Below are 19178 nucleotides of genomic sequence, written 5' to 3'. Positions count from 1 at the left end.
TTTGCAGCGGCCGCCCAATGTTCGTCATTGTCTAGGCCCCCCTGCAGGTCACGCTCCCAAACCCCCGGATGATGGCTTTTCATGGGCCCGATCGTCGGTTTTATAAAGTAAACACTTTACTAAATAAAAATAATAACTTCACGTCTAAAACCTGTGCAATAGACTCTTCTCTCTAACCGTTCTCAAAGGTATCAGAGTTTATTTTCCTTATCCCTTCGACGTCCCCTCAACAAAGCATACCACTTTCCGGGAGTCGAAACATTATTTGCTCTTCGAGAACCCCCTTGTTACCTTCATCCGGCTGGACAAAGCGCCTCTTGACGGAGACCATACCCGAGCTCGAGTTCTGGAATTTCCGCTAACCTGGGCAGCCCGATCCAACAACCCCAGATTCAGTTCTCTGGCCTGACGAGTCGAACCCTGGTGCAGGAACAATCCAAGCCTCCAGCGAGTCACGAGTGAACACATGATCCGATGGCTTGAGCAAGCGCACGCCGTCCTTCTTCTGCATTGCCCCGGCCAGATCTCGGCCTTCAGCTCAACAGGAAGAAACTGGTATTACCAGATGCTGATTCTTTGCCGATGATAACAACGAATGGCGAGCTTCCTTCCCAGGATTGCCCCTAGCTGGACACGCAGGCTAGGGGCCACATCGCGGCTAAGGGATCTGTTGTCTGCCTGCCAAAGCACCCGCCTCACTTCAACACGGTCCTGGCCACCCCCAGCGCGGCCGCAACCACTAGAAGTACGTCATGGGAAGCTCCTCACACTATCTGGGGCAGGCTATAGGGCGGGCTACCGTAACATTCATATACCGACGGTCCTCCTGCCACCAGTGCTTTTCACGGGGCTATTGGTGGGGCTATGGATTTGGTGCGTTGTGAGGATACAATATTGTAAAGATCATCTTGGCTGATAATGTCCGCGCCAGGAAATGTATCATGATGGTGGTCTTCCAGAACAAGATTATTTACATGCCTAGCTTACCACCTACATCTCGCAGGGAACAGATCAGCAACTGGGCGAGTATGTGTGGAGGTGTTGAGTGGGCCGAAGAGACGACGGTTGCCGCAGATGGAACGAAGCTTACCATGGCCATGACAACCGTCCCGTTGCCGAGAGGAAGACGCCCGGCCGCTAGAGCCCCGGAGAAGCCTCCAACTGAGCATGCCTATGTCCTTTATTTTCAGGGTTGGCCGCTTCGATAACCACCCACTATTGACCGGGAACTAACGGGACCGACGCAGGGAACGCCTCATCAATACCACCACGGTTGCCGGACCTGTCTTGGGTGCTTCGGGCTGTCAGCGATAGCAAAGCCTATGACCTAGCGCCAATGAGGTTGACATTTGTTTGCTTGAGCTACCGGGGCTACTGGACTTCACGGGGCCGGCCCTCAGAGCCCGGTCTTCGACTTGATGCGGAAGCCGGAATACAGTGGATCGCCGAAAAGCACGAGCAAGTCTTCGGAAAGGACGGGACTATTCGCCCCATTTTACTTCTTTGGGGCCAGAGTATCGGGTCAGGGGTTGCAACGAACCTTGCAGCTACTGGCCGAATCTCTTCCAGAATGCCGATCAGCGGCCTCCTGTTAGAAACTCCGTTTGTGTCTATCCGGGAGATGCTCGAGACGCTGTATCCTCAGAAGTGGTTGCCGTATAAGTACCTTTGGCCGTTCCTCCGAAATCACTTAGATAGTTGGGGCAACCTGGGTATCATAGCCCAGGCATACCGGGACAGCGGACGGACAGCACCAATGGTTCATATTTTAGAGGCGGGAAGAGATGAGCTTGTTCCCAAGGAGCAGGGCGAAGAACTCTATAAAAGGTGTGTGGAGCTCGGTTTACCCTTTGAAAAGGAAGCTGTGCCTACGGCATACCACCAGCAGGCAATCGCGAGAGGGGATGGGAAGAAATTGGCAGCCCATGCGATCCTCAAATTGATCAAAAAGGCAAGAGACAACAATTGAACCCTAATAGCAGCCCTTTTCTTTTTAGCAGATTTTATTTTTTGGTTTGACGTCGTGTTTCTTCTGTGGAAATTTCAAACGTGGAAAGGCCAATTTTAGTTTGGGTGGGATGCCACCACCCTTGTCGGCTTCCCGCTGGTGGTCCGACCACTTATAGAAACGGTGCAGAAACGTTCACACTCGTGCTTCCGCCCACCGCTGGTTGATTGCCCCAAATTGTTGGTCGAATCATCATTGGGTACCGGGTCCGGCGGCCGTTTGCTTCCTCCTCTGTCGTGTAACTTGTCTCCTTGCTTCTGCAAGGGCGACCCCCCAACTTTGCGTGATCGGGTGAACGAGTGCAAAGCCCCAGACACCGGACAAACCGTTCAGGTACTTCGTAAGCCATTTCATCCGAGCGGACCGTCCACCCACATTACCCAAGCTTCCTCCACCTCGACGATCTCCGCTTGACCAGGCACAATGCACATATTTGCGGCCTGGGCTTCTTCAGGTTTGGCCGCGGGCAGTCTATTGAGTCCAGGTTGCGATGCCTTTTCGAGGCAATGTCATATCAGGCTGGAGACCTATGTCCCCTTTCTCTTGCCCCTGACCACGTCATGGGCTCAGGGCGCCTGGGAAGAGCCGAGTAGCAAAAGTTCACGGCCTGGTGAAGGCGTCCCTCGATGGTGTCCATAGCCTTGCAGCGCCACATCCAAAGTTCTCAGCCTTTTCCAGAAAATCTGAACCCCTGGACAGTTCCGTCTTGGACAGTCCCATCCGGACTCGCCTGGCATGTTGTCCCCACCTTGTTGCGCACATGGGAGACATGGAAAAAAAATACAATGTGCCCATTTGTCCATTCACCCCTGTCTCACACCATCCCTTTCTCATCCGGTTTGCTTTTCCGCCCCTCTTGATCCGTTGTTGGCACAAGCGATGACTCAAGGCCCAGCCGTTTTGCTCGAAATTCCGTCCAGCTTGCCCAAGAAAGGCAATGAAATCAGGTGACAGCGTGTTGCTTCAGCTTCCCCGGACCCACTAGCTCGCGTCAAATCACGCTCGATACCTAGCTCCCTGCTGCCTCTTCCGGCCGCCGAGACACCAGGCGTCCAGGCATCGCTGCATCCATGTCATCCCCCCAACTTTAAATATGAGACTGGCCGTCCTTCACCGGAAATGAGATGGGAAAATTTTTCGACCATCCTCGCCCGAGACCACCCGAAGTACGGCTGCTTTTATTTAAGTTGAGGTCTTCGCTCACCAGGCAACCAGCGGACTGTCAACATTGGATCCTTCCATTCCTGATTTTTGTCTTTTCTTGTCTTGGTCGTTTTGAATTGTGCATTTGGTTTATTTCACCGTCCCCCTACAACCCTAACCCCGCTTCAGCCTAGACCACGAACCCGAAAATACCCGCCCTGTAATCCCAGTCTAAAAGTCAACGATTCTGGGGTTCCGACCCGAGTTGGAGCAGAGATAGCAGGCGAAAAGACAGACCTGACCAAGTTTGCGGTGTTCAAGTTCACGAATCAACATGTTCTCCCGCCGTTTTGAGCCGCCCCAGACGAAGAGTGTTTCGTCTAAGTCTGGGAGGTCCCGCAGGGCAAGCTCGTCGTTCAAGGAGGCCGGCATTTCCAAGCGGCCCTCCGAATCCGTCCGCCGGCGTGCCGGTACGATCTCGAACGCCGGGGCCTCTGAGTCCAACATTGGGTAGGCTGCCTTGTCGTCAGCGGTGGTCTCGCTAGCATGGGCATAAATAATATTAACCCGTTCTTTCGTAGCGGTGCTGTTTCAGCCATTGTCACTCTCATCGTCGGCCAAGAGCAGAGAATCTTCGCCGCTCATGAGAACATTCTTGGAGCCTCGCCTTTCTTTCAGAGCGTCCTGAAAAACCAATTGATGGACTCGCAAACCAAGAAGATCTCACTCCCCGACGAAGAACCCGAGGTTTTCTCCTCTATTCTCGAGTTTCTCTACAAGGGTGACTACTACCCCCGCCTGGTACACAACAAGAAGAGGAACTCGTGGGAATTGGAGCAAGCTGGTGAGGATGGCCGCTCCGAGGCTACCATCTACCACCACAGCGTCGAAGGCGAGCTGCTCAAGGATACCGCCATCTACTGTGCGGCCGAGAAATATGGTCTGGAGGAACTGAAGCGGATTTCGTTGCGCAAGCAAGGTCTTCGTAAGTCATCCCTGGCCCTGATTGTGCCAGGCGATAGAGACTAATTAGGTGTGACAGAGTCTGGAATTCAAGCCAGCACCATCCTGGCCTCCGCTCGCTACGCCTACGCCAACACGCCTGACACCGATTCCAAGCTCCGGGCTCACTACCTCGCTCTCATCATCCGATCCCGCAGCACCTTCAAGCGCAGCGGTACTATGCAACTCGAGATGTTCAACGGCAATACCCAGCTCTTCTTCGACCTGTTTGTCGCCTTGTGCAATCACGTCGACGACATTTCGAGCGCTGCGTAGGTCTATCCAGGTCTTGAATGCCTCCCCCAGCATAGCTAACCATCCATTCGACAACAGAAGCACCCCTCGCACTCCTCGCAGCGGCCGGCCATTCTAGGTTCTCATCCACATTCGACACCTTTCCGTTTCACAACCATTGATACCCAACCCCCCTCAACAAATTGATACATCCTCTGGGCTTCTCAACTCTGCGATGGATGATGTCCATACCCCAGCCTCTTTCGATTCTACAACTCACAGCACACGGCACTTTAAATCATTAATTCGGTCTAATTTTTTCTTGTTCGGCTCGGGAGCATAGACATTTCTTCCATCATTGATTCATGATACCGGCGCATCTGGGTGGGCTTGTTCGGTTTGGCTTTTTGGTTTCCTTATGCCTCCTTTTGCATTGGAGTCGGTCTGGTTTCCGTCACTTGTTTTATTTCCTACGCTGCTTTCCTTGCTCTTTCGCAAAACTTCAGACTTGTACAACAGCATACTCTCATGACACGGCTTTGTTCGGACGGTGGAGGAGGAATTTTGGGATTTGGCAGTTTCTCATTGTTCATGAAATTTTGCGATGTGGGCAGGTTGATGATTTACCCCTGCTTAAGAGGCGCCGTTGTTTTGGTTTTCTGCAGACGGCCGCTTTCACGGGCATGGATGTTCTTTTCTTGGCGGAAATCTCATTCTACCAACTCTCTTTCCATCATGGTGGCAAGTTTTCCTTTCTTCAAGTCTGGCTAGCAGTGAAATGGTGGAGGGGTGGAAAAGGAGATTTGAGACAATCTTTGCTTCTCGCTCTCATTCATCACACGGTTCATGCCAGAACCTTTTTTTAGGGCGGTTGTCTTGAGAGAGACAATTGTCCATGGACGATAGTCCCATACACCACAATCCTGGTGCTTATTCAGTCACTTCAATACTACCAAGTAACCAGCACTGTTCTCTCTCTTGATGTGTGACCCTGTTCCTCCTCTCTGGGGAAACCCCGTCTTGCGAATCCCAACCCGTCTATCCATCTGCCCGTTCACGAACCAACGAGTGCCTGTTCTTGCCGTTCACGAACCAAAGCCGAAATCCCGAAGACAATCATTCATTCTCGACCCACTGACCCATCCTCCCGGATCTGGTGGATCACCGACTTCAACACTACGACAGGAAGAGCTAGCGCCGAACTTGAAAACCGCCGGACCGGGTCAGTCCGCGGACCCTGTCCTTTGCCACTCGCTTGTCCCAGTCAGGGATGGCCTCAGGGGTATGAGGTCTTGGCTTTTGGTTTCTTTTTTATTTTATCTATTTTTTACTTTTTTTTGGTTGCAATTGATTTCTGACGGAGGAAAACGGGACTTGTCCTTCCAAAACGCACCGCTCGAAAAAGGCTTTGGGGTTTTCGTATCCGGACTCCCCGTCAACAGGAAGCAAAAAAAGGGTGAGGACCAGAAAAACAATTCACTATCGTTTGCCAATTTCACACAGAACGGGGGCAGAACTTGAATGCACAGCATCCCTTGTTTCTTGGATGGCCCAGCATGCAAAGCCGTGCTGCATCACATCCACAAATGGATGGGCATCGCTGCGAATGCTGCAGGCCCGGCCTTTGTCGGACACCCTCACACACATGCAACCGTTACACTGCACCTGCGTGGGAAGGGTGTGTGCAAGTCGTGAGTCACTTTTTCACGCCAACACACGCAAAATCGCTGGTTCAGAGTTAACTTACAGTCAATCGATTTACTCTGCTTTTTTCAGATCCTGAGATGATCTCGATGAGCCGCTGACACTCCATTGCTTTAATGATTGGACACTTAGCACCGGTTCCTGAAATCTAATTGCTTTCAGCGAATGGTCTCCGTTGGATGGCGCTCCGAGATCCTAATGCAAGATCTAAAGAGGATGATTTTGTGCCTGGAGTGTCGGCATTAGGAACAGTTTCTCCTCTAATACTATATTGTCTGGGTCTCATGATAACTCTGCTTGCTAACTTCATTTTGGACAAAAAGAGCTCCGGGACCGGTTGTGGACTTTTCTGTCCAGCCATTTTAGCGAGTGACATACATGACTGTGTTGGAGACAAACAGGTTGCCCGGTTCATGATTCTTCCATGAACGGCGAAAAGCTAACTTGGCAAGTAAGCTCCCGCACCTTCTTGTGTTTAAGACCTGTCACACATCAGTGGAACCTGAGGGAAACGATGGAGCATGAGGAACAAGCCGAGGCCCATCGCCGCCCAGACGGAGGACCTCCTGCATCATGATAACACATTGTGATGACCCGAACGCACCGAGTTGTTGCCTCTTCAGGTAGATCTTGGAGGAAAATCGCAAGCGACTCGGAACCGAAAAATGCAAGAACCAAAAGACGCAAGAACCGGAAAACGCGAAAACGCGGTCTCACACAGCAGGAGGGGCTGCAGGGCGGGGCGAAAAGGGGGAAGGTGACCGAGACGGGAAGGGGTGCTTTACGCGAGGTGCACGCGTGGACACGTGCATGTTCATGACCCCACTGTGCCTCATTTAATTTCTTGGTTTGTGCTGTGGGTAACCATCCACATCCCTTCATAGGATCAGTGCACGGAGCAGGCAACCCAGATAAGGAAAAGAGCGCGGGGAACATTGAGCGATCGGACATGGGATGGCTTGGATGGTCACAAAATGCTAGGGTTGCGGGAACTTCAGGCAAGGCAGCCGAAGCCAAGGGAAGGGGGAAAAGGGGCGGTTGTTTGGATGCTGTTACCCGATTGGGCATCTCTGGAGCAACCCCGCCACGGTGAGCCTGACCTGCAAGCAACCACAAGGAACTCGCCATCGCGGGCTGAGGCAAGCTCGCAAGGTTGACAAACATCGATGAAAAAGGCAGGGAAGCCGCGGGCCAGTTTTGACGTTGGTGATGCATGAAAATGATGTGATTGGGTCTCCGACTCATTCCATCCCGCGTTCGCAAGGAGGGTACCGGCAACTGTCTGCAGTGGCGATACATCCATGGGCCCAAGCTAAGACTTGCCCCTGATGAAAACGGAGGAGCCATCAGGTACACTCCGTTGTATGTCATAATTCGGTACGGATTACACACCATCGCATTTGCCGGCCGACTTCGCTGTGCAGTCAGACTCTTGCCATTCTCGAAGGCGGGACCGCATAGCCCTCAATGTGTCACATACGATGAGTCCCAAGGGCCCGTATCTTCTCGCTTGCGGAGATGAATGCTGCATCGAAATCGGCCTGCGAATTGGCTCTGCTGGACTAACCCATATTCATTACATCATACACCCGTTCCAGGGAACGCCCCTGACTTGCTGAGCACAACGATGCCATGCTGGCGGGATATGTATCCCTTCATGTGGTTCTGAACAGCAGTCAGCAAAATGACCTATCATCCTCATGCATAATGGTTCGTGCGAAGCGGCTCGTGGGTAAAGGGGGTGGATTCCTGAGGCACGAAATGTATCTCCTGGGGCAGAAATGGGGACGGCCGAGCAACGTGAAACCTGCATCGTGTCGCTGTCTCTGAGATCATTGGACGAACTCGGAATGGGCCGCGTCATGAAAACGTGAAATAGGCCTTGACTCACCTTGTAAATCATGTTCGCCAGCAGGCATTCAACTTCGTCGTTATCAATCTTTTCCTGGCTGCCGAGGCTGATAGCAGCGGCAAACTCGGCAACTGGAACGCGGGTGCGGCGAGCCGGCTTTTCCCCTTCTTTAGCTTCCTCGAATCCTCGGGCAACGAAAACCTTCCGTAGTAAGTTGCGTAGGGCAATGTCACGCCCGCGTTCCAAGGTCAGGTAGATGCGGCGCTTGACAAACTCATCTTCGCCTTCCTGGAGCGCGAGATCGAATTTGTGAAGCTCTCCCCTTTTGATGCAACGACATAGTGGCAGGAAAAGTTTCTGTAGCCTCGGGAATGGTTCGAGCAGTTTCTTAGTCGGCAAAGTGTGACTTGTGATGAGATGGCATGGGATGAGGTAGGTCAAGATAAGCCTTGTTTGGTGTCAGCAACATGGCTAAAACAATTCATAACGGGCATACTTGCTCTTTGTTCTTCTTTGCATTCACATAGCAACTATTCCATGCCTCCGTCAAGCATTCCTCGGCCTAATCGCTATTAGCACATAAACAGATTTAGTGTTCTCAATCGACGTAATCATACCAGGACATAGTTCTCTTCCAAGAATGCTAGAACACCTTCGTGGTACTTAAAGGTTACTTGCTGGGATTTCGGGAAGGCCGAAAACTTTGGCATATCTCGAGTCCCAACTCGTAAGCTGTTCAATATGTTCTTTGACAACGATGCTGAGTTGAGTTTGAAATATGTCTTGAGCAAGAGGTTGGCAATGTAGTAACTGCCCCATTTGCGCGATTCCTCAAGAGATGCCCTATGGAACAGCAGTGAGCTTGCATACTTTGAGACAAGACTTATGAAATTAATGTCCTTACCTGTCGGTTTGGCAAAGCATAAAGACCCTGGACAACGCCCTCGCGCAGTCCTCCAACTTTTGGCGTTTGTTCGTCTCAGGGTCAAAGTCGTCTTGAAGGGCTGCGGCGGTATCATCAAAAGCACTGCTATGGTTACGCTCTTCATCTGCCTGCATGGCAAAGACACGGAGATGTTTGCACACCGTGTACAAACAGGGGATCGTCCAAGCTTCGAAGCCGCTGTTTTGGTACCCCCGAATCAAAACGTTGAGAAGTTCAGTCCAAGCCTCATACACTTTCGTCCATACCAATTCCGAAGTCTATTCAAAATGTTAGCCGAAGAGTCAATGTAGCGCCCAACGTTTGAGAAGTACTGCTCGACTGTCCCATCAACCACTTACTTTGCCGGTCCCACCGGTTGCCTCCCTCGCTGTAAGAAGAACACCCGTGGCGTTCCAGTATGAGGCGTATATATCTACCCAACCTTGTACCTCTTGGTGCTCAAGCCCGCCAACCAGGGCGGCATTCCCTTGCAGCCCTCGCTTCAGCGCATTCTTGACGTTGTGAGCATTTTGACTTCGGAAAATCCTCCTCAAACTCTCATTTGAGATGTCCGGAGAAAGTGTCCGCCCCAGGGCGTAACCATCCTGTTGGGAAATGATGTCCGCAAACTCGTTGAAGAAATGCGTGTCAAACTCCATGTTGGGAAGGCAATGCCGCTCAGTTGAGAGTCGCGGATGCGGATGAGATGCCCCGCTATGGAACCTCTACTGCAGACTTGACGACCCGCGGCGCGGCCCGAGTCGGCCGTTTTGGGGATTCTGGGTCGTATTGAGAAATCTGTGATGTATTAAGATTGGGGCTACAGCATCAACAGTGAGTAAGTCAAACCCGAAACGGAAAATGGACCCCAAGTTGTTTGTTTTGACCAAGTCTCGGAATTCGAGACTTCTCTGAAGGCAACTTTGAGCTCGTTGTTAGTTTCCTTGGCATGCGAAGCTTCGAAAACAGCCCCACATTTCCGTGGCTGAGAGATCGTGGCGCAAAGCCACACTTTGGGTAGGTATTGTGGCGTCCGTTCCACAATTGGCCCGAGCGCTTCGAGCCCTAACAAGCCCACCCAAATTTTTCCTGCTTTTGTGATCGCTAAATCACGACTCCGACAGCTCACCCAACGACTTCGTGATCCGCAGCGGGAAATAATCACAGTAAGGCCCTACTATTTCCAATTCATTTCCCTTGTAGCGCTAACAGTTCAACAGATGGGTAAGCAATTTTCTTTCGCATCGTCTCTGCACAATCCCATCGCTGGCAGCCACCAAAAACACCAGATCCGACCGATATTCGACTGGGCGCCACATTCTTCCCGACAGACGACATGAAATGGAAAACGGGCCAACGAACTGGACGTTGAAATACCGCCGTCATTTTTATGCCGGTTAAATGATCGTGAGGCTGGGGCGACCTACATTTGGTTTTTGATCGGCTAGTTGAGGAATGGGGGCATTGAAATGGGAGGCCAGCGACAACGACATTGCACAACAACCGACGATTCCGAACCTCCTGCCGGCGATGATTAGCCCCTCGACGCTTTCCGACCTTTTTTTGAGACCGAGACCGATATCGTTCTGGATTTGAATGTGCTGACATTTGGGCCAGGCCGTCTTCAGGAATACCAGGTGATTGGGCGCCATCTGCCCACAGAGGCCAACCCGACCCCCGCCCTCTACCGCATGCGCATCTTTGCGCCGAACCAGGTCGTTGCGAAGTCCCGCTTCTGGTACTTCCTTCGCGGTCTCCGCAAGGTCAAGAAGGCCACCGGTGAGATCGTCAGTGTGAACGTGGTATGTACTTCTGGACATGATATCAGCGGAAGATGGAAACAGGAGGCTGATATTTCCGCAGATCTCCGAGAAGCACCCCCTGAAGGTGAAGAACTTCGGCATCTGGATCCGCTATGACTCGCGGTCCGGCACCCACAACATGTACAAGGAGTACCGCGAGACCTCGAGGACCGCTGCCGTAGAGGCCCTCTACTCCGACATGGCTGCCCGCCACCGCGCCCGCTTCAGGTCGATTCACGTAGGAGCACCGTCCACCGAATATAGATGGGGCCCGAGAAAATTGAGTTTGCTAACACAACAACTAGATTCTCCGCGTTGTCGAGGTCGAGAAGGCTGAGGACGTCAAGCGCCCATACATCAAGCAACTCCTCACCAAGAACCTCTCTTTCCCTCTGCCCCACCGCGTCCCCAAAATCAGCAACAAGAAGGTTTTCAGTGCGACGCGCCCGTCCACTTTTGCTTGAGAGGTTTCATGGTTGCGGTTGGGGTGGGCAGTGTTTTCAGGTGTTCATCAAGGAAAATGGGATATCCTGCATTTGCTCCCTAGGACGAGCACGAAATGAATAAATGGTCAAGCACAGGTTCTGCATTGTTTGTGAATGAGGCTCTTTCTCCCACTTGGCTTTTGTGGCTTATTGCTAGAACTGGCCAGGTGTGTGGTGCCATCCAACTCTGAACGTTATATTTCTCCGGGACGGTACATCCGCCGGACACCTTTCCCGGCTGAGCAAAGGGGAAATGGCCCCCCCGTAGTTCCATTGAATGGCGTCTGATGGGCGACTTTGTACGAAGTACGCCGATACCATGTACTCCGGAGAGGCACCTGCTCTCGGCGCTATCGGGGACTCCGCCAGGACAGTCTCGGGGATGGTTCTGCTCGGATTCTAAACCGAGCTCACCACTGATTTCGGGGCCCGCATCAGGGTGTGCGTGGGACAGGCAGGACCCTGCATTGCATACCCTACTCCCAATGAGGAAGCTGGGTGAAGTTTGACGGCGCTGGCCTGCCATTCCGAAGGCGTTGCATGACTCATTCGGCTGATGCTTAACACGAACAATACGAAACTCGACTAAGTGTTGTCTATGTGAAATTACTACGTAGTAAATGAGGATTTTGGCGGTCGTGGACCTATATAAATCCAATCTGTTTCACAGCTTGCTGTTGCTGGCCTTGGCTTTTCGTACTACGCCCGAACCATTTACCCTCCAAAGCCCCTGACATCCAACAATTTTGGAAACATAAACCCGGAAACTGACCACCCCGCGCCATGGCGGCCACTGCTCCGGAGTCACAAACCCGCCCCGCCCCGGGGCCGGCCCCGGACCCGGTCTCCTTCATCCGCGTCCGCACCACCGTCCCGCGACGCCCGTTACCACCCAACGCGGTGCGCCAGCCCATCTACACAGAGCGCCTGGTCCTGCGCACGTTGACCATGGATGACCTGCCCGACGTGCGCATCCTTCGCACCCAACCCGAGGTCATGCATTGGACGGCGGCCGGTGTGCCGGACGGAGATTTAGAGCAGACCCGCTCCAGGTTAATGCCATTCCTGCCGCCCGGCGACGGGGTGACGTACAACTTTGGCATCTACGACCGCGCTACGGGCGAGTTTGTGGGCATGGGGGGCAGCCACCAGTTCCGGTCCAGCCTGGGGTGGCCGGAAATCGGGTATATGATCAAGAAGGAGTACTGGGGGAAAGGGTTGGGGACGGAGTTGGTGAAGGGTTGGCTCGGCGCGTGGGAAGCGCTGGAGAGGGAGGAGGTTGAACTTGAGGTGGATGCGAGGACGATCGATGAGGAAGAGAAAGCGGCTGTCGCTGCTAGCGGAGGGCTGGTTAGGGAGCGGCTCATTGCAATAACGGCAACGGGGAATGACAAGAGTCAGGGTGTGTTGCAGAAAGCTGGGTTTGAATGGTTTTTGACGTGGTTGGCTCTGGATTCAGTAAAAGGGTCCGGACCCGAAAGCTTGATCGAGCTGCCTTCGTTCAGGTACTTTACTCAAGGGAAGAAGAGCGAGTGATAGAAGTGCCACTTGGCAATCTGCGCTCTGGCTTATTTAACTGGATGGGAAACTGTTAGGATTTCCTTGTCTATTGAAGGAGAGTTTGTTTAATAAAATCAACGTTAAAAATCCGTCGAGCAAAAGAGAGCATGTGACCAATAATTATCTTGCGCTCAGTAAGATTGTGGGCGTCGTCATCGTCCTCCAACTTTGCTATTGGACTCTCTTCATTTTTATGCATTTTTATTCGGCCCGTCCTACTCTGGAGACATGCATACTCTACCGGAGGGTTATCTTCCACACATTGCGCAAAAGAGGATGCTTTGGGACATCATATTTAGAAAAAAAAGAAGGCAACCCTAACCCCCAGAGTTTAGAGGCCTCCAACCCCGCGGTGATGACATCACTGCCCAGGAACAATCGAGATCTCATTCATCGACATGGAGATGTGAGAACCCTCCCGGTCCACCGACACGGGCCGTTCCCTGGAAGGCATGATGTGGAGAGGGATGTCGCCGTGCCAGTTTGTAACCAAAAAAACAAATGTCTCTATTGAGGGGGCCAATTTTGCCTCAAAACGTAACCACGGCGGGCGCAGGGCTGCACAGCTGTCCCAACCGCCCGTGCCAACAACCTATTGTTTATCCGCTGGGCCCACCTCAAGCAAGCCTCGCGCGCATCACGCACGCCAGAATCTAACTTTGGGTGTAAAGTTGTATCAAAATGTTGGTTGGTTTCGAATTGGGGGCAGCGCCGCTCGCTGCCGCAGCAAGTGGGACTCTGCTTGGAAAAGGACGCCCAGCCCCAAGGCATTTCCGCCCGACCCAACCGCCGTCGGTTAAGTGACTCAAGGAGAAACGCTCAAGTCTGCCTGAAAACCGACCGATGCAGCAGTCACTCGTCGTCTTGACCTTCAACCCGACAAGGCCGCCTTGTGCATCGTTTGTCCTCAGTTCGCCCTGATTCACCCCGCGCCAAATCCCACGTTTTTTCCCACTTCGAAGCGGCAGCCTGGATTACACTGGTTCGACTGGCTCAAGCACATGCAAGCAAGCAACAAGCTGCAGCGGGTTTAAAAAGGTACGAATGAGCTGTCCGCCCGCAACCGCGAAACCCCTCCTTCGCTGGTGTCACCCCGCGACAGCCAACGAGTCGCAAGCCCGCCAAAAGATCATGGCTACCGGTCCCCCGAGAGTCCAACTTGTTCCTATCGCATAACTTCCACGGCGACTGGCTATGCCCCCCACCATTTCACGACCATGGCGACTACACCAGGCGAACCCAAGGACGGTAAAGCCTTCTATGGGTACTTATTTTCCAAGGCAAAACCGATCCCTGTCCCAACGCCGGTCTTCGATGCGTTCCTGAGAGCTGTTGCGCTACATATAGTGCGTCTTGAAACCCGAGATCCTTCAGATTGCACTCCTTTGGACTACGTGCTAATCTGCCAACCTAGATAAACGAACTCGGCGACAAAAATGAACCGCACTTGACGCCTGCTAAGTTAGCAACTTTCTACAAAACTGGTGGCCATGACTGGGACTGTAAGCTACCGTCTGCTCCGCTCGCCGAACCACCCACCCACGATCCTAACGGTATGTTGCGCAGCGTTTTTTGTCGACATGCCTCACTCCGGCCTCTCGGTTGTCTACCAAGGCCTAGGATGCCAGCACGCCCTTCTTCCCAGCCCAGATGACTTTGCCCCGCCGTCGATTCCGGCATTGACGGTCAAGGGATTTGTGCACTGGCAGGCGATTCAAACTCTGCTGGGCCCGCAGGAGCAGATGCCAGTGTTGCAGTATGCTGCCGCTCATTGGGCTCTGAAGCATCCGGACACCGGAACCCCTTTACCGGCAGATCTCCCGAAGGACGCGTTTCCATCCGAGGTTGATGCCGATACAGACCGGTGGTATCAAGAGTGCGCCCGCAAGTCTCGCGTTGAGGCCGATGCCGCAGAGGAACAACCAAAGGCGCCGAAGGAGACTCCGAAGCCCGAGGCTACCGACCGAAAGGTCCCTTATTCCCACGTGCGAGTTAAACCTCAGGCTACACCACCTCGGGACTATTTCACTTCTCGTCCGGTCAATGTCACTTACGTTCAAGTTCCATCTCCTCGCCCGACACCCGCCAGACTATCTCCGGAACGGGATCGAGTTCGGGAACATTTTGTCCGTCACCCGGCGACCGCGACAGAGCCAGCATCATCTCACCGCCGGCGAAGTTTCTCCGACTACCCGGAATCCCCGCAGAACTCACGTCCCATTAGAATACCCCGAGCTGTTCCTAATCGCAAGCCACACCCCCGCCGGCACAGCCATCCGCGAGACTACAGCAGCAGTTCCGAGTCAGACGATGGCTCGGTTAGCCCACGTAGCACGCCGCGACGTCTCAACCGGTCGAAAGAGCCGCCTCCTATTTCTATCCGTCGTGTCTATACCGGCAGCTCTGAAGACACGCCACGCGTGGTCCGGGCCACGATGGCTTCCCCGCCGATCCCACCGTCCCATATCCACACCCCTCGGCGTCCAGAAAGTGGCCGTAGCGCTACAGTTCATGCGGACAGCAAACGTCACAGCGCCCTATTCGATATCAAGGAGAAAATCAGCAACTTCATCAACCCAGTGAGCGTACCGAGTGCTCAGGGAAGGGCTCGCAGCGTAAGCGGGCCGCGCGGGCGCCGAGACGGTCCGGGGGGATTGCGGAGGGACTCACGAGACGACGTGCTGCCCAACTCGAGACTCAGCCGATCATGGTCTGAGATTGACACTGACGATACCGACCTAGAGGAGGAAAGGAGGCGGTCGAGCAGGAGGAATTCACGGGAGATTCGGTCCTCTCATCGTGAAAAGGAGCGAGAAAGGGACCGAGAAAGAGAGAGGGAGAGGGTTCGAGAGAGAGATAGGGCTCGGGCGGCTCGAGATCGGGATCGGGATCGGGACCGAGACCGTGAACACGAGCGAGACCGAGACAGCGATCGTCTCCGTGACCGTGACCATGACAAAATCCGCAGTGACCGGGCCGTCCTGCGCGAGCGCGAACGCCCCCATAGCGACAACGACCACCGCCGCGAGCGGCGCCGCGAGACCGACCGAGACAGAGAGCGTGGCCACGACCCCATCAGGGACCGTATTGTCCCGGAACCTAGCCCCGCCGCGTCCGCCGCCGCGTCCGCATTGCACCGAGAAGCCTCGGCGGCCACGGTCCCCACCACTGTCACCTCTCCTCCTAGCAGACGGCGCGGCAACTCCGAAGAGGACCTTTCCCCGAAGCGGCCCCAATGGAGCCGCGGTCCATACCTCAGCACCACTCTCGACGGTGGTCCTTACCGTCGGACGAGTAGCCATGCGGACTTGGACAGAATTGATGGTCGGCGACGGGAATGGGATCGAGCAGATCGGGATCGGGAGATTGCGGCTAGGGACCGGGAGAGGGAGAGAGACCGCGACTTACGGGAGCGTGAGCGCGATCGAGAACGGGACCGAGACCGGGATCGAGAGCGACTCCGTGATCGGGATCGGGATCGGGAACGTGAGAGAGACCGGGACAGGGACAGGGACAGGGACAGAGACAGGGAGAGAGATCGGGATCGGCTCCGAGATGATGGTTCGGAGCGGTGGAGGAGAGTAGTGGATGAACGTGTGCCGAGAGAACGAGATCGGGACCGGGACCGGGACCGTGAAAGGGATAGGGATCGTGAGAGGGTGCCCAGCCCGGCTATGTCCGGGGCCGGGTCATCCGTCACGGGTGTGACTGGGAGGAAATATCCCGAGGCTCTTCCGGCGTGGGCGGGAAGGGATTGAGAGCGCAGGGCCGTGATCATGGCCGGCTGTTCGGGGAAGTAGGCCTGAGGGAGAGGCTGGTTCTGGCGTAACGACGATACGAATTGGTTTCTTTCTTTTTTCTGAAGCGATCTGGGTGGGCTATCTATTGATACATAAAGGCCGCGTCTTACTTTTGTTCTATCGGTGTCGATTTGGTTTCAAGGGAGTCGTCATGGGGAATGGAGACGGATGTATGGCGTCCTAGGACTGTATGTACATCTTAGATGAAATTTATTCCTCTCGTTGATTGAGCTATACATCGAACCCTCAGCTCTAGAAGTCGTTGATTCATATATCAGTATTATTGAACATCCTAGGAACGAAATTGAGCCGGACTGGATTGCTTGCGATAGTCAATACTGTCCCGAAAAGACTAACACCCCGAAGTCACTAATACGTAGTTGGGCCGGTATGAAGCATAACTAACATTGTCTCTTTTACAAATGTCAGGTTGCTTTACTTTTGACTAAACTAGACAACCGGGCGAATCGCTTACTCTTACATTTACCAACTTAGTTACACAGGGACACAAACATACGCCCGCTCTAAGTTTGGACTACTCCATACAAGTGTTACCACTACTCAAGGGCCAACATCTCAAAACGTGCGCGGCTTGATAAGCTCGTTGTCCCTACATCACACACACAGAGACCTGAGAGAAAAAGGACTTGGGTTGAACTCCGTGGACCGGGACTCAAAACTGAACCTCGGTATTGCCCCCAGTGAAGATGGAGAACGTAGTGCAAACACACCACAAATCGAGAAAAAGAAAAAAACGCTCATGTTCAAGCTCGGAAATCCAGGACCTCTCCCCGCGCCCGATGTGCGGCGCAGAAGGAATCCGCCACCAAACAAATTAGGCAAGCAAGTTCCGGACTCGGCTTGTTCTCTTCTTCTCTTGTCCTCGTTCTGACTGTCCTATCCTGTCCCTTTGCCGTGCCCCTCCGTGCCGGCCGCCTACGTGAGGGCCCGGATGCGGCCGTCTTCAGCGGCCGGTTTGGGCGGCCCAAGGGAGAAGGGGGAAGAAGGTGGAAAAGAACCCCCGCCGCTTCCATCCCTTACCTTATGACGAGAACCCGGCTACCTTTGTGGGGTTAAGTTATCAGATGAGTCAGATGCATTTGACGATTTGAATTACTATGTAGGTACTGTGTAATCGATTTGCTCTCGTGGGCTTGTAGCGAGAGATTGGGGGAGGGGTAATCGGCCTGTTATTGAGGGCATCTCTCGGTTGACGTGGATCGCTTTGAAGGCGGTAATTGAGGGTGGCGGGGGTGCCGAGCGGACACGAAAAAAAATAAACGGCCCTTCGGCGGTCGTGGGTGTCCGGGCCCGGGAATCAGAACGCGCCTTGACCCGGGCTTGTGGTGTCTGGCCGGTCCAATCTCGCGACTCCGCGGGGGTCAGCAGAACACAAGGACACACTCAAATTCAAGATTCTGGCCGACCGCCATGACCCGAGGGACCGGGGCGACGCGGCTGTGGCGCATCTCACCAACCTCCAAACAATTACGCAAACTGATCCAGGTGTTAAGGCAGACAAGCAAACAGAGGGAAACGAAACGGCGGCGCAATCATGCGTTTCGCGGGCGCAGCTCTGCCAAAAAGTTCCTTCTGAAGGGCAGGGTTGTTGTTTCTTGGGCATGCTTCTGCTGTGGATGAGTGGTTGGTAGCAGGCAGAGGTTTGCACAAAGTTGCTCGGTTCTCTTCAACCTCACGCTGCAGGAGCAAAAACCCGTTTGTTTCCGCCTGCAATCAAATTCAGCGCCGCCTCGGCTACCTTTGTTGGAGGGCGGGCCGCGTTGCGTGCGGCCATGGCCAAGGGGGACCGATCCCACTATTTGTATGGAGTAGGCCTGCAAATAGCGGCTTCGGAGGCTGGAAGGGAACAAGCAAGAGCAGCAAAAAGCAGGCAGTGGCAAGCTGATTGGACGGCTATTCGGGGGTACGCGCCCGCCGCCGCCGCCCCAGCACGAGCACACTAAGGTAGCCAGAATTCGAGGCCCGTCGTCGATGCCCAGCTGCAGTCCGTTGTGATCGTTCGATAGGGCAATGACGAAGGATGAGAGGTGGTCGCAGAGACGGCCGACGTTGTCGTCTTCAACCGCCGTGATGGCATCCGAGCGACATTAGTGGACGGGAGAGGGCCGCACTCCCCCGCTTTCATGGAGCCCACCTCGGTCGTGTCAAAAGGTCAAGCGGACAAGTATCTCGGTCGTCGCCGTAGAGGGAACGCGGCAAACTGGAGCCTCATGCCGATCGCGCGAGATTCAGCCGACCGCCACTGGCTGTTGGTTTCTGTACACACCCAGTAAATGAGCGTTAGACTGGCCACCACTCACCGCCCGTCGTTGCGTTGTTGGGTGTTTCCGTGGCTTGTTGTTGCTTCAGTTTGATATCGAAAATACGGATGCGGAAACCCCGCCGGGAACGGAACGCGGGCGGTACTTCGTAGCAGTGGTTGGAAACAGGGTGATGCCATCGGGCCAGGGCCCGTATTGGAGACCGGCTGTCTATTGTCTCGTTGGTAGCTGTAGGGGGGTGGGTGATTGACGCGCAGAAGCGAGTGACGGCGGGGTCAAGCGGCGAGTCATTTGGTTAGTCTGCTCGAAACGGTGAGCCCAATGGCACATGGCTCAATCATCATTTCGCCTGCGGTGCGGCGAAGGAAAAAGAATTGTCAA

The 19178-nt window shown here is 54.0% G+C and overlaps 6 protein-coding genes across 6 annotated transcripts; 5 read left to right on the top strand and 1 right to left on the bottom strand.

Annotated features, from left to right (window-relative positions):
• Positions 1–595: 595 nt before the first annotated feature.
• On the top strand, positions 596–1969 carry C8A04DRAFT_8723 (Alpha/Beta hydrolase protein; the record flags this gene model as incomplete). The annotated part of the gene is made up of 3 exons (XM_062785219.1): positions 596–873; positions 932–1191; positions 1248–1969. 3 exons carry the CDS (start codon positions 596–598, stop codon positions 1967–1969), a joined length of 1260 nt encoding a protein of 419 aa, XP_062641266.1.
• Positions 1970–3485: 1516 nt separating this feature from the next.
• Positions 3486–4526, top strand: C8A04DRAFT_33977 (uncharacterized protein; the record flags this gene model as incomplete). The annotated part of the gene is made up of 4 exons (XM_062782675.1): positions 3486–3661; positions 3733–4136; positions 4194–4425; positions 4487–4526. The coding sequence occupies 4 exons, from the start codon at positions 3486–3488 to the stop codon at positions 4524–4526; spliced, it is 852 nt and encodes a 283-aa protein (XP_062641265.1).
• A 3146-nt stretch (positions 4527–7672) lies between these two features.
• C8A04DRAFT_33976 (uncharacterized protein) lies at positions 7673–9527 on the bottom strand (the record flags this gene model as incomplete). Its single annotated transcript, XM_062782674.1, has 6 exons — positions 7673–7756; positions 7983–8391; positions 8444–8505; positions 8561–8786; positions 8848–9146; positions 9228–9527. The coding sequence occupies 6 exons, from the start codon at positions 9525–9527 to the stop codon at positions 7673–7675; spliced, it is 1380 nt and encodes a 459-aa protein (XP_062641264.1).
• Positions 9528–10088: 561 nt separating this feature from the next.
• C8A04DRAFT_24454 (ribosomal L18ae/LX protein domain-containing protein) lies at positions 10089–11134 on the top strand (the record flags this gene model as incomplete). The annotated part of the gene is made up of 4 exons (XM_062779157.1): positions 10089–10092; positions 10486–10670; positions 10732–10908; positions 10976–11134. 4 exons carry the CDS (start codon positions 10089–10091, stop codon positions 11132–11134), a joined length of 525 nt encoding a protein of 174 aa, XP_062641263.1.
• An 804-nt stretch (positions 11135–11938) lies between these two features.
• On the top strand, positions 11939–12691 carry C8A04DRAFT_24453 (GNAT domain-containing protein; the record flags this gene model as incomplete). Its single annotated transcript, XM_062779156.1, has 1 exon — positions 11939–12691. The coding sequence occupies one exon, from the start codon at positions 11939–11941 to the stop codon at positions 12689–12691; it is 753 nt and encodes a 250-aa protein (XP_062641262.1).
• A 1241-nt stretch (positions 12692–13932) lies between these two features.
• C8A04DRAFT_24452 (uncharacterized protein) lies at positions 13933–16473 on the top strand (the record flags this gene model as incomplete). The annotated part of the gene is made up of 3 exons (XM_062779155.1): positions 13933–14061; positions 14130–14217; positions 14282–16473. 3 exons carry the CDS (start codon positions 13933–13935, stop codon positions 16471–16473), a joined length of 2409 nt encoding a protein of 802 aa, XP_062641261.1.
• Positions 16474–19178: the final 2705 nt, after the last annotated feature.

This window comes from Dichotomopilus funicola, assembly GCF_033296635.1.
Source record: "Dichotomopilus funicola strain CBS 141.50 unplaced genomic scaffold C8A04scaffold_2, whole genome shotgun sequence".
NCBI classification, from domain to species: Eukaryota; Fungi; Ascomycota; class Sordariomycetes; order Sordariales; family Chaetomiaceae; genus Dichotomopilus; species Dichotomopilus funicola.
The sequence above is the reverse complement of the archived record's forward strand: the minus strand, read 5'-3'. Positions and strand labels throughout refer to the sequence as shown.